A 14,188-nucleotide genomic window follows, 5' to 3' on the forward strand; every position below is an offset into this window, starting at 1 on the left:
CACAAGATCCTCAGAAACTTTTGACCACAGTAGATCAGTCCACTGCAGCATGCACTTATACTAAAGAAGTATATAACTAAAATTCATGAATTCAGGCAAAGTCATATATCAGTCGAAAGTCTGCAAAAATTCATATTAGAATTATCTAATTATCATCTAATTACAACCTGAAAAGAAGAAGGGATTTATATTAGCAGTCTTGTTAGGTAACAAAATTAGCAGAACTCATTTGGCTCAAAGATGAAGGTATTCAAATTGAGAAGAAAATCAAAGTGCTTGCTATCAGTATAGATAATTCTTAGAATATTTAAAAAAAAAAATTAAAAACACTTTTTTAGCATAGTATTTTTAATATACTTAAGCTGAAAACCCCTTCATAACAAATTAATTTTTATCAGCAACCCAGTTTTGGAAAGTTTGGACAGATGCGATCAGTGATTTACTGGGCTTTTAATACGAAAAGTTTTTATACAGGCAATTTATAAACCTAAACAAAGGACCACTACAGGGCATCTATAAGGAAACATAGCAGGTGTCAACTCATCAAGTTATAAAAGACAAGCTCATATTCCTGGACTTAAAACAGAACTATTTCACAATTTTGTTCTGTGCTAAGACGTTAATATTAAAGAAATCAACAGTTAGGAAATTCTAAAAATCTGAAATCGAAGATGCTAGGATTGGTGTTGAGGAAAAACATTTAGGAATTAGCTAACAGTTTTAAGTTTATGCTCAGCTTTGTTTCTGGCATAAAAGATTTGAATTGGCTCTTGACTTTTTATCTTCTCTGTTTTACTATGTAGTTGTGTCTACAGGATGGATGCACCACGTCTAAGGAACAAAATTTCTTTCAAGCAAGGCACAAAATTTGAATTTATTTATGTAATTTGATTAATCCCAATTTCTGTTTTACATCAAGTACAAAAACCAAGTTTAACGTAGGTGTAAATACAATTTTCACAAAGTTATTCAATGAAATTTAAAATCAGTTATGTATCCAGAACTGTAAAGCACAATTAAAAGCAGCCCAGGATATACAGATTGTTTACTACAACTGCTGAAAGAGCTCATAATGTATGAATATATTTAACAACCTCCAGTAATAAATTAGAAACTCCTTTCTAAACTTTCATTTGAAACACGTTTAAGTAATTCTGTACCTAACAAAGGAAGCATTGAAGCTATCAATCAAGCTAAGGCCTAATGAAACATTCATGCGATAAAAAATTAAATAACAGAACAGTGATTTGAATACCTTGGTTGAATGCTTCTAAGAACAGTAAGCTAAGATAATATAGAAAAATAGCAACAGATTCAAAGAATCATTCTCAAAAAACTTACAGTGTACTGTAGCTGCCTGGAATATACTAACAATTATAGAAAATCATATTTCCAAGTTTGGTACGTCTGTATTATGTAGAAGACATACATTTAAGACAACCATCCAAGAACTTATTTACAAATAGAAGCTTATTCGTTTTAAAATAGGTATAAAAATCAGTTTTGGCACTAACCATAAGGCAATGGATGATATATACCTAAAATCCCAAATCACGTAATGAAAGCATAACCAGAAGAAAATCATATTCTTTAACTTATTTTTAAATGAAAGTATGAGACTTTAAACATAACTAAACTAAAGAATCAGCATCTTCCAAGTCACTAAGTCACCCTACCCAATATACTGAAGATTCTTTTTAAAAAACAACGTAAACTGCTTTAAACTATGAAAACACTGGGCCGTGTCTTGTGGGAGAACCTAATACCTCTATGGTTATTAAATTAGCAAATTAGTTTTAGCTTTATTACCACAAGATAGCAAAGAGTTAAAGGATAACATCATTTCAATTATTAAGCAGAAAGAAATCAGATTAATCGGAAGTCCAGCCTTTGTTAAAGTCTAAAAAAAATTGCCATTCACTCCAGTGAGTAAAGATTAGTTTCAAACTTTCTTTTTATTTCTACAAGCGTGTTTTTAACAACTTCCTTTTTGCATTTCCATGAGCTTCAATGATATTTCAACCTTCAAATTCAGTTTTTCAATATAGTCACATTTGCACTTCAAAGACTGAAAATCCAGATTTCATAAGCTGTGGATTTCACTTAAGTTTTAAAAATAATTTTTGTATTCAACCTAAATTTAAAAAAAATTTTTCCCAAAACTTAAGGCAAAAAAAACCCCAAGTTTTATTAGTTATGTTTCTTTAAATCTGAGCAGGTGTATGAAGCTGTTTAAATATCAAAAAAGCTAGTGCCATATACAGTATTACCAACAAAAAGTAAAGAATAAAGTAGCATGCACCCTCTAGATGAAAAGAAAATTTAATTTTACAAGATGTTTAAATAACCAAAAGGCAGAAAGTCTCCTCTAAGAGTATCTTCATAAACCACAGAAATTTTAGAGGACAAGTTACCAAAGTATTCCATTCAACGTTTATACAAATACATTACTACAAGTTTACATACAGTCAAAAGACATCTCAGTGTTACCTAATTACTTAAATTTACAAGACAAACATAAATAAAGCTGTTAAAACAGGCAAGTACAGTACTGATCTATCATTCAGCACAACATATTTTGTATATCTTTCATCTTGAAATCAATCAGATTAGAATTGTGTGAAGCCATTCTTCAAACCTAAAAATAAAATAAAGAGAATTAAGTATATCTATGCAAGTTTCACACAACATGGGCTTATTCCAAATGCCTAAGTCCTTTTTTCAGGCACATAATTTACCATTTAATAATGTCTTGTCTGTTCTCAGAAGAGGCCACAGTCTTTAAGGTTATTTTTAATAATGACATCAGTTACAGCATCAAAAACAAACTGCACATTTTTCGTATCTGTGGCACATGTGAAGTGAGTGTAGATTTCTTTTGTGTCTTTTCTCTTGTTAAGATCTTCAAACTGACACTGAATGTAAGCAGCTGCTTCTTCGTAAGTGTTTGAACCTAGAAGGAGAAAATTGCTCAGTAAGCAGATTTCAAAAAGGAAGAACTAAACGTATATTCTATCTTAGAAGGAAGTACTTACTCTGCAACAATCACTAAAACCTAAAAAGGAGTCTGTTGATTTAAATAATTTCACAGACACTACTTTACAATAAACATGTATATCTTGTTGAAGGAAACCCGGACAAATTTTTAATAATAAAGAGCGCTCTAGGAAGAGTACTTGTAAGAGTGGTAGATAGACCAAGTCTCATTAACAACTTATCACTATTACACAGACTATATTTGATTCCTTCATTCAAGTTACTCCCTTTCACTTCTCATGTTTTTGACAGTTTTTCTTTTCCTCAGACAAAGAACAGTCTGAAATTACAACGAAAATGATACATAAAAGGCCTTAGCCCTCTTAAACAAAATTCTTTTTTGTTACTTATTTCCTGAGCAAGCCACCTCTTCTAACATCTATGTATATATGCTCCCTTCAAATAAACTCTCATGTATCCTCAGGGATTCCTGCTAGGGGAAAAAAAAAAAAAATACATCTGAGCAGAAAAGAATAGAATACAGAATAAAGAACATGCTAACCAGAGTAGGTTGACAAGCACGATGACAGTAACATCTAAGCACTATCAGTGGATCACCATCATTTAATCTCATTAAGAAGATTAATCTGACTTCAGTCCTTTATTCATGATTCCTAAGATCTTCCTAGGAAATTAAACTTTATTTTTATATTTTGTACATCTACAGTTATCAAATTCCTCTGAATTTGTTAATCAAAAATAAGATAAATTTAACCCCAAATTACTTGACACTTGTCCATTTCCAATACCTGCATATTCAGGGTAGCAAATAGTGAGAGGACTCCTCTTGATTTTTTCTTCAAAAAGATCTTTCTTGTTCAGGAAAAGAATTATAGAAGTGTCTGTAAACCACTTGTTGTTGCAGATGCTGTCAAACAATTTCATGCTTTCATGCATCCGATTCTGTCATTTGGGTGAAAAACAAACAAACAAACAAACAGACTTTATTGTATTTTATCAGAGTTTAGAAGAAAAACCAGGATATATCTATTTGATTAGTTACAACTAGAAAAGTTTAAAAACTTAAGTTTCCAGTATGCAGAATCACATATTACCACAGAGATATATACAGAGGCCAAATAAAATTTAATGGACTTGATGATCTTGAAGGCCATTTCTCCATTTCCAGGCTTAAGTCTTTTTTAGTTTGTTAGGAAATTTTGGTGCATTTTCACATTTTGCAACAATGATATTCTAGAAAACTCTCTGAGTGATCAGAAATTGCCTGATATTTATCAGATATTCTGAAAACTGACAATTAACTTCAGTACACAGTCAAGATTCCAATATAATGAAAAATCAGTAGTTCTATAGAACTAGAGAATTAAATGAAAAAGCTGTTGGGTTTCATAAAAAAAAAAAAAAAAAAAGTTACCCTAATTTTGATGCTGTAGAAAAATTATCAAATACGTAAGTGCTCTGCCACTACTTCCAGACACTTAAGTAGATGGCAGGTATGATCTATGTAGACTAGATTTAACTCGAAAGTGTTTTTCTTCCCTGTTTTTGTTTTTCTTTCCTTCCAACTATTTTACACGAAGCTGCAGAACATTAGGAATAACAGAAACTTGTTAACGATTTATACAACAGATCAGCATCGCTTTAGACTACCCAGATAATGAAAAGCACACACACTGTATGTACTGACGTGGGAGGAGTCACATCTTGAAAGAGGAGAAAGGATAGTAAGGGATTTGAAGAGAGAGAAAAGAAAGATTTCTATAACTAAGGAAAGAGGTTGGAGTAAAATATTTATAAAGACACAAAAAAACTGAAGACTGAGGGAGGGTAACAAAACACAGAGACAGATAAGCAAACCAACTTCTTTGATACTTTGAGTATCCATAGAGACAAGGACATGTATTACTGACATCCTCATTAGCTTAGGTATAATTCGAAATATATGAAAGAATACATCAGAAGAGTACTCATCTCAAAGTACTCCCAAGAATAAAGAAATTATTTTTGAAACTTGAAAGCACAAAACCAGTTCTCTGAAAACTTTTACAAAAAGCCCATGTACCCTATCAAAGAAGTATTTAGCTTCTTACTGTGAAAGAGGTATTTAGCTTCCCTTGCAAAACGCTTAGTTCCTAACAACTATTCCTTTCTTTAACATTAAGGTACTTGCCATTTCCTCATCTTCAGCCAAGACCAAGTCATAATCACTTAATGCCACACAGAAAATAATTGCTGTAACACCCTCAAAACAATGAATCCACTTCTTCCGTTCTGATCTTTGGCCTCCAACATCAAACATTCTGCAAAACAGAAACACGAGGCAGGAAATGAACTTTGGATTTTCCAGCTTTCTGAATATTAAGTGATAAAATCTGAACACATCAGCTGTGCAAGCCTGAACTTTGAAAAACAGCATAAAATCTGCAACATTTATTACAATTTCATTTCTTAGTGTCAGAAACAACTTCAAGTTACTTAGGACTTAGAAATCTTCCTTTACATTTCGCAAAACATGACCAAGTGATATGAAAGCAATATAAATCTACTTATTTTTTAAAAAGATCTATTATTACAAATAATTCAATTAACAAAGTCAAGTATAACCTATAAAAGCACAGTTAACTTAACCAAATGCAAGCTTTCATGAAGTTCTTCAATATTTTTCCCAAATGAACAGTCCTAAGTAATAAAAAGTCAACAATACAAAATTCTTTAAATGTAAGAGCAGAATTCACTATGTTTAGTACTTGAAAAAAATGCTACTCTATTAAACTTGTTCAAATAATATTTTTTGTTGTCTCTGTGTTCTGAATCCAAATCCAAATACATAAAATATAATTCTCAGTTTTTCAAATTTAGCTGTCTCTAAATTGTTGTGAGCTTCAGCTCATCTCTGTTAAACAAAATCATAGTTTGATCAGCTTTTCAGCTATCTTTAAAAAGAATTTTTAAGTGACACTAAATATTATTTTCAACATTCTCTTCTTAAAAAGACAAAACAGGTATCACGCAAGACTAGTAATTTCTCCTCTAATAAAGGAACTCTTTGGAAATGCAGTTAAATGGGACAACTGAACTATAAAGATGTTTGTTTTCAATTCCCAGCTGATCAGAAACAACATGATAGGAAAAGACCACACACAAGAACTTAACAGCAGAGGATCAGCAAGTCAGCATAGTTCACATGAATTTGCTTTTATCTCTTATCTAAATGCTTTAAGGATTATTTCCTAACATCTGAGCTACAGTGAATCTGAAAGACTGAATGTTTTATTAGTCATCTTAATTAACTGAACTTCAAGTATTTTGCAAGCCAGAAAAATAGTATTCTAGATTTAAAGAACTAAGTCATGAAAAACAGAACAAAACAACCAAGCAACAAAAACAGCAGCAGCAAAACGCAATCAAATAAAGGGACAGTAGTGCTACCCTAAAGTGGATGCAAATCGCTGAATTTTCTCAACAAAACAGAACGCAGCCCTTTTCCATCTGTCTCCTTTCTACCACACAAAGAAGAGTCTTGTCTCAAATTCTTGTGATTACTTTCAGCTTAAAAACAGTGTGAAAAGGTCACCATATGCCTTCCTTAGCTATGGTAGCCAGTATTTTACCATGCAAATATTGGATTTTTCCTTGTTGTTACAAGGAAATGCAATTATTCCTTTTAATAGAGGCCTGACTTTTGTCTTCAGCAATTTTTCCAAGTAACCTTAACTTTTTTAGGCATTACCACGAAAAAGCTTAAAATTCAATAAGTATGAAAACATGGGAAGGAGAAGACAGACGAGAAAGAACTGAGGACAGAGCTTTTCCATCCACTTTGGCCAGCAACTACCATGAAAGCCTTATTTGTGAACACAGAGATATGGTAAGTCACAGTCCCAGCACACCAAGACACTGACAGAAGCTACCTGATATACAGATAAATTTCAAAGAGTTTTGAAAGAATGAGAATCTTGGATACTTTACAGATTCCTCCTTGCAATATGGGAGTACAGTGTGCAAGGCTGTCCTCTGCCTTAATACTGAACATCTCAGTGCAATTTGGCTACTCTAAAAAAAGGTATTTTGCTTATGCACAGTAAGTTACTGTCTACAGCGAACTACAAAAAAATACAAAAAAAAAAAATGCAGTACTGAAAAAATTAAAGTTTGTAAGAGCTGAATCCACATGCCCTATCTAAAGGATGATGTCATTAAATAAATGCTTTAAAGAATTTCCATTTCATTTACTTAAATAATACAGACTTTTCTGGTAAGATCGCATAGTGACTGTCAATATATTAAGACAAATTACTTCACTGAACTAAGCTTAAAGCACTGCAGATGGTTGTTCAAGTCATCACCACACTTATCTTTGCTACTGAGTTGTATGGGCTGGTTTCTGAATGGTTTATCACCAATTGTGCAAATTTAAGGACTTGTGCAAGCACAAGTTAGCACAATGCTTTTTAAAGCTAGTGTTGCAAGATTTGACATGTTCTGCTTCTATTATTTAAGCTGAGAACATAGCTCCAGCACACATTAAAAAAATGTGATATAGGCCAAAAGGACAGTAGGTACTGTAGGTACTTTTTGATATTTCTTTCACTGCTTGTTTTTGTTTTTTGTTCTCTTGTTGTTATTGTTTTCTTGTTATGTTTTTTCCTTTAAGGTTATACAAGTTGATTGCTTCCCTACTCCCCAGGCCCTAAACTTGAGGAAGGCTTATTTGACAAATATTTTTTGTAACCTCTTTCACCCTATCTCAAAAGATAAGAGGCTCTGGAAAGTCTCATATTTATTAAAAAACTGACTTTCCTCTTTGATTTTCTGTTTTCCTCAGGTTGTAAGAGGAGGAAGGCTGGGGGGTGATGTACATGGGTAGACAGAAAACCTACTGATTTGGTGCATCAGATAAGTAAATTAAATTGTATTTGATGAGGCTCAATTAGTTATTTTTAGAAATCAGAATGTGTATAGATGTGCTGACAACTATCTCCACACAATCTAAAGCATATATGCAATGAGAATTTTACTGAGCTTCCATTACATTTTCCTAGTAAAGAATAGATACAATAGTGTTACATTTATACTATCCTACAGTTTCACAATGAATGTCTTTGGACACAAAATGGTTAGAATACTAGCATTATTTGGTAAAAAACTGTGTCAGAAAAAACTTTATTCACAGTAATTTGCATCAGTAAATAAAGTATTACCTTAAAAAAACCTAAAGTACAGTTTTCAACTCAGCTCTCCAGGAAAAAAGGATTTGCTGTTTCATAACCAGAGCAACAAATATTTTTAAATCTCCAGCTCTCCAACTGAATTTAAAGGGAAAAATCTGATTGATAGAACAGCTACATGTTAACATAGTACAAAACTGAATATTTCAAAATGTGATTTACACAGAAAATAAACTTTCCAAAAAGCTTGAAATAAAAACAAAAGCATTTATTACTTAATATTGCCATATTTATTCTGAGTTGTTATAGAAATTCAAACAATTCCCATATGCTTTCAGAAAACTAATCCAAGCAGCAAGGAATTTTCCAGTAAAAAGAAAAATAATAAAATAATTAGCTATGATTACACAAACTTGTTAAATTGAATCACTGTAAGTCCATCCATGAGAACTTTACAAAAGCTGTTAATAGACAGATGAACACACAGAACAATTTACATACTTAAAATGAAGATCTTTGAAAGTAAAGTGAGTTTCCACTATTCCTGTAGTTTTCACTCTAGTCCTGAGAACATCCTGTTGAGTTGGAATGTAGCTTGTTTGTGCTATCCTGTCCAAATCATTCAAGTAACTGGAGGTAAAAATAAATACTGCATTCAGTTATTCATAAAATAGTAATTAGATAATTGCAAAAAATTACACGAGTTCTAGGTCTATTCATTACACCACGCATGACTTTTATATGAACAATTTTCTCTGAGATACAAGATTAAGAGGAAAATGATCTAATTTTCCACTTCTTTTTTAAAATGAAGTTTTAGAGACACTTTCATTCTAGAAGAAAACTCATATGATTGATTCTACTACAAAGAATTAGTATTTTGAAATCCCAGAAAGCAAACATGGCTCTATACTTCAACATGGTTCTACATTTACCAGTGTTCTTTGCATTAACACTTTCACCCTTGAATAGCTCTGTAGGAAATTAATGTACGTTGTACTACAACTAAAACCCAAGTTATTTTGAAAACAGTTGTAAAGAGAACAACTCAAACTTTTAGTTGCATCTAGCATTCTGATCCAAGTATACAATATCTTTGGCTAGAGATTTCTAGGTTTTCCATCTATGTGGGAGCAGAATTATTTAAAAGGTTACATTTCTCTTAAGTTCTTTTAGCTGCCACTTAGAAAACAAAAGAGAGCCTTGTATGTCACATAGTACTTACTAGGCAGCAGAGTCATTAAGCTGGTATTCTCTAGATCTGTTGAAACAAGCTTGTACTCCACTGTCTTTCCATAGTCTTTTGATAACACCAGCAAGCTCTGCCGTCATAAATCCTTCCTCTGCTGCTCCAGCTAACACAAAGAGTTGACGAGCATCATCCTTTACGATGTAAATAGAAAGTGGAGAGATAAACATTGAGAAAAACAACAGAATGTATATTAAATTCCCCTATCACCTAAGAATAAAAACTACATTCAGCAAAGGAATGAGTTACATAATACATGACTATAACCAAACAAAAAATGTGAAGGAAAGCAATTAGTAAGTATTAGTATAGCATATTACTTCACACTCTTTCCAACAACAGAAAAAGACAAGTTCAGTGAATTTTGCATCAGCTGATAAAAACTCTGATCAGTTTATCACTTGAACTGAGTTTCTATAAATGCAAACATTTTATACATTTTGTGCTGAAGTCTCACATTAACCTTATTTTACTGTCATACCCCTCAAACTGAATAGAACAGTTACAATACATATTAGAACCTTCAGATACGCAGATGTATAGACTGACTGCAGAATACACATTAATCACTAAAACTTCAAAAAACTATTTGACTGTGACGAACGATCATTCATTAGCAAAGAAAAATACTCTTAAACTTTTCCAGATAAAACAGTTAAAATATTCATTACCTTAATTACTGAGACCAAGTTTTCTTGACAACTACATGTCTAGGAATAATCAAGGTGTTGTTTTATTTTGTTTTGTTCTTAAGAACAACAGCAAATGGTGCATTTTTATAATGACTGCCTGTGAAAGCAAGACATCCTGTAGGATGTCAATCCACCAGCCAAGTTACAGCTTTAACAGAACTTGAACAGCTCTGTCTAACTTGTATCAGTCTAACTTGTCCGATTTTAACTCAGGTAAGAGACTAAAAATATTAAATCTGTAAGGCATTGGAAAAAGAACATAGCAGCTGGACAGAAGAAACAGATTTGCAAGCCGGTACTCCCCAGAAGGCAGCTGACTGACATTAGCTACCAGCTGTATGTGATATACTGACAAGGTATGTCAGTCAGCACAATAAACATACTTATGGTTTTTAACTACTACCCACATGTCCTGTTTGTTCACTAAATAAAAGGGGAGATGATACTCGAATGGAGGACAGGGAAAACAGAAGGGCTTAGGTACATCAACTAGGAACTGAAAATATTTCAAGAATGAAGAGGATTCAAACTGCAAGTTGTAAAGTTATTCTCACAGAACGGTAAGTGAAGATACAATGCAAATCTGTAGGAAAAAAGGTTCGATCACTTTTCCTGTTATATGAAAATAACATTTTAGGATAAGCATGGAAAGTAATGATTGTTCTGAAGAGACTGAACACTTTAGGCTTAAATATTCTCAACTTAGAAAGTTTGCTCTATAGTCAACTCAATGCAGATTTGAAGATATTTATCTGTATCTGTGTGTACATGTCACGGTTTCTGTAGAAAGAGTTGGCTTTCCTCATAGAGTCTGGTGTTATATTTTGGCTTTAGGAAAAAAACACTGATAACACACCAATGTTTTAGTTGCTGCTGAGCAGTGCTGCACAGAGCCAAGGATCTTTAGGCTTCTCATAAAGCCCAGCAAAAGAGCTGGGAGGGAACTAAAATGGCCAAATGGATATTCCATAGCATCAGGCAAAAAGTCCTACGTAACTGTGAGAATCTAGCCTGGCCAAAAGAGACAGCCTCTACTTGTGGACCAGCTGGACACTGACTGATCTGCAGGTAATCAGCAACTGCACTGCACACGACTTGTTTTGTAAATACGTGTGTGTGTACATATATATATAGAAATAATTTCTCGTCCTTTTCTGTCTCAGGTTTCATCTCAACCCAAGAGTTCCATTTTGTATTTATTTATTTTTTTAATTCTATACCTCATCTCACAGGAGGTAGAGGACTGAGTGAATGGCTGTTTGGTGATTAGCTCCTGGGTTAAACCATAACAATACACATGTAGCCATACATATGAACAAACAGCTAAGTGATATATCACCCATTGAGAGCTACAAATCTAAAAATGTAGATTTATCAAACTTATGAATAGTATGCTGATTACAATATATACATTGGGCAAACCATGGGAGCTAGTAAAAGTTCAGTAGATTGCACTAATAATTGCATAAAAAAACAGAGCAGTGAAGATCAAAAAGCAGGATAATTAGATCTCACTGACTGTAGCTTAAGCAATATGCTTGCATAGAAGAAACCTGAATGGCAACTGAATGTTTCTGGATGAAAACTCCAATATACAATTAACAGAAGCAGCAGATACATACTAGAAACTGTGAGTCTGTCTTGTCACGAACTCTCAAAATGTCATTTCACATCTGCTATAGTCTGACTTTCAAATATACAAAACTCATTCTTTTTGAAATAGCTCTAACCTCTACATGTTCTAAGACTGCATTTGTTTTTATTGGGAGAGTATAAGAGGCAGTAACAAGAAGGGACAGGAAATGAATTAAGTTCTGTTAGGTGGCATCTGTTAACCCCCATATCCCTTTTCTACAGAAGGCAAGTACACAGATGCCACAAATGAGGGAGTACATAATAACCGAGTCCTATTTTCATTATTAACGAATGCCAGATGCTTTCCTTTAATCACACTGCAATAGGGTTGCTTCCTCTCAAGGACTTTTTATATAAGATTCCACAAATGAGCCACCTTATAGAAATTCATTTAGCCTTTTCTGAAGATAAATGCAGCAAATGTCAACGGACTGAAGGTAGTCCATTCTCATTTAAACCACATTCACTAAATGTCTCTCAAAATATGGATTCTGGAACAGTATGGAAATATTCCGTAGGATAAAAGTATGCTAATCCTAGGATAGAGCATTACCAAAGTTCCTGGTAGAACTTGTGCTTTCCTGATTCAGTAGTTTCACAAAAGAAAACATTCAACTATTCTGACAACAGAAGAGCAGTCATTTTTCCAAACATATTTATCTTATTCAGAGTAAAATCTCCAAAATTTCAACTCAAAAAACTAAGGAAGAGTCTGCATAACAGCTTTCCTCATGATATTGCAATTTTGCATTTTTTCTTCTGTAGAAATGATAATAAAATCAAATAAAATTTAAAAGCCTACATTAAATACAATGAAGAACATTCATATATATTCTAGAAAGGCAGACTTGTAACTCACAAGCTTTTGATTCCTTTTTCGATTTCTCATTTTGAAATTATTTCAAGTCTAATAATTACTTTCAATAGCAGTGTTGCTCTGCAAAAAGAATTCAGATCACCAAGATCTGCTTAAATGCTAGGGAACAGCCAGTTATTTCATTATTATCCCTGACTGAAGTTCGCCTTCAGTTATACAGTTCTCTGAAGTTGAAAAATTCCAATCAGTTTGAATTCATATCACACGTAGAACATTTTCACAATCTTCTTGTCAGTCCTTTTATCTGATAGAATCTATACTTACTCTCTCCTCCATTTTATTTTATTTAGTATTTAGTAACAGAAATGCACCATCCACCTTTTTCCAACATAAACTGCCAGACATCCAAGAGGAATTCACTATACAGATGAACTAATACGTATTCACATCCTGCTCCTGCCCTGAAAATCTTTAGTCTGAAGGTAAGACAACAGAAAGCATGAAAACAAAGCGAGAAGACTACTCCAAAAGTAACGCCTCCTATTTTAGTATATTGGCCCACTAAGTGAGAGGTGGATGGTGATGCTATGGCAGTAGAGGTTGAACTTTCCACACCCACATCCCGTTACATTTTGTTGCCATGAGACAGATGGTAGCAGAGAGGAAGTCTGACATGGAAGTGTGTATGAAGAAAAGGTGTGTGACTAAATTTCTCCATGTGAAGAAACTGCACTCACTGATATTCATTGATGCTTGCTGAACATCTATGGAGACCAAACAGTGAATGTGAGTACAGTAAGGCAGGCAGTAGGTGGTGCATTTCAGCAGTGGTGACAGACATGAAAGGCAATCCATGTTACGAACAACCATGCAGATTTTTACAAGTGTGGAATGTAGCCTCTTGCTCACTGCTGACAACAAAGCTCAGCTCATGGTGGTGACTGTTGAAAAGTAGTGTTTAGTAAATGAGAATTTGCTCTATCAAATAATGTTACTGTGCTCTTTGTATCTGTTGTAGTTTCCATGGAAATAAGTGGGAGGCATTACTTTCAGAGTGATCTACATAGTTGATTTACAATTAAGCAGATTTCAGACAGAATTAACATATGTACATAAACATATCTACATTTTACAAACAGCATCTATCCCCCTGATCTGATAGGGACACAATCAGGTTCACCACCAATACAAATACAGGGTTTGGAATTGTGAAGTGATAAGCAAAAAGTTCTGCAGACCGCCTCCAATAAGTGGATGAAAAGAGATGAAAACTGTACAAGAAAGCCTGGAAATGGGTAACTATTTTTTTGGGAAAAATCCTTAATTCATGTGCTATCATGAAAAAAATTGAGCACCAGCAGCAGCACAATGCCCGTGCCTTACAGTACAGTAAAGTCATCCGCACTAGTAGTCAGTATGAAACCACAGGCAAGAACGATTTAGGCACTACTGTGTCTGTGATGCAATTCTGAAGTGCAGAGAACAGCTACATGCGTACCTGTTTAATCTGTGTTTTGTTAAGGAAAGCAAAGATGTCCATCTTGAAGGACTTATAGCAGCCCACAAATAAAAATTAAGAAGTACGACTACAAAGCTTACTATTTTTCAAAAAATCCCTAAGATTCAGATT

At 33.5% G+C, this 14,188-nt stretch overlaps 1 protein-coding gene across 2 annotated transcripts in view; it reads right to left on the reverse strand.

Moving 5' to 3' along the window:
• Positions 1 to 855: 855 nt before the first annotated feature.
• Positions 856 to 14,188, reverse strand: part of GNAI1 (G protein subunit alpha i1) — a 33,934-nt gene continuing 20,601 nt past the window's right edge. The window contains exons 4-9 of one of the 2 annotated variants that reach the window (XM_048953558.1): positions 9,391 to 9,548; positions 8,667 to 8,795; positions 5,168 to 5,297; positions 3,786 to 3,939; positions 2,739 to 2,953; positions 856 to 2,638 (exon numbers count right to left, since the gene is read on the reverse strand). In XM_048953558.1, coding sequence (XP_048809515.1) covers positions 2,763 to 2,953; positions 3,786 to 3,939; positions 5,168 to 5,297; positions 8,667 to 8,795; positions 9,391 to 9,548 — 762 coding nt within the window. In that variant the 3' untranslated portion in view covers positions 856 to 2,638; positions 2,739 to 2,762. Of the gene's footprint in view, positions 2,954 to 3,785; positions 3,940 to 5,167; positions 5,298 to 8,666; positions 8,796 to 9,390; positions 9,549 to 14,188 lie in introns of both variants that reach the window. The other variant, XM_048953547.1, reaches the window with a different exon arrangement.

The sequence above is a fragment of the Lagopus muta genome, chromosome 1, assembly GCF_023343835.1.
Source record: "Lagopus muta isolate bLagMut1 chromosome 1, bLagMut1 primary, whole genome shotgun sequence".
Taxonomy (NCBI): Eukaryota; Metazoa; Chordata; class Aves; order Galliformes; family Phasianidae; genus Lagopus; species Lagopus muta.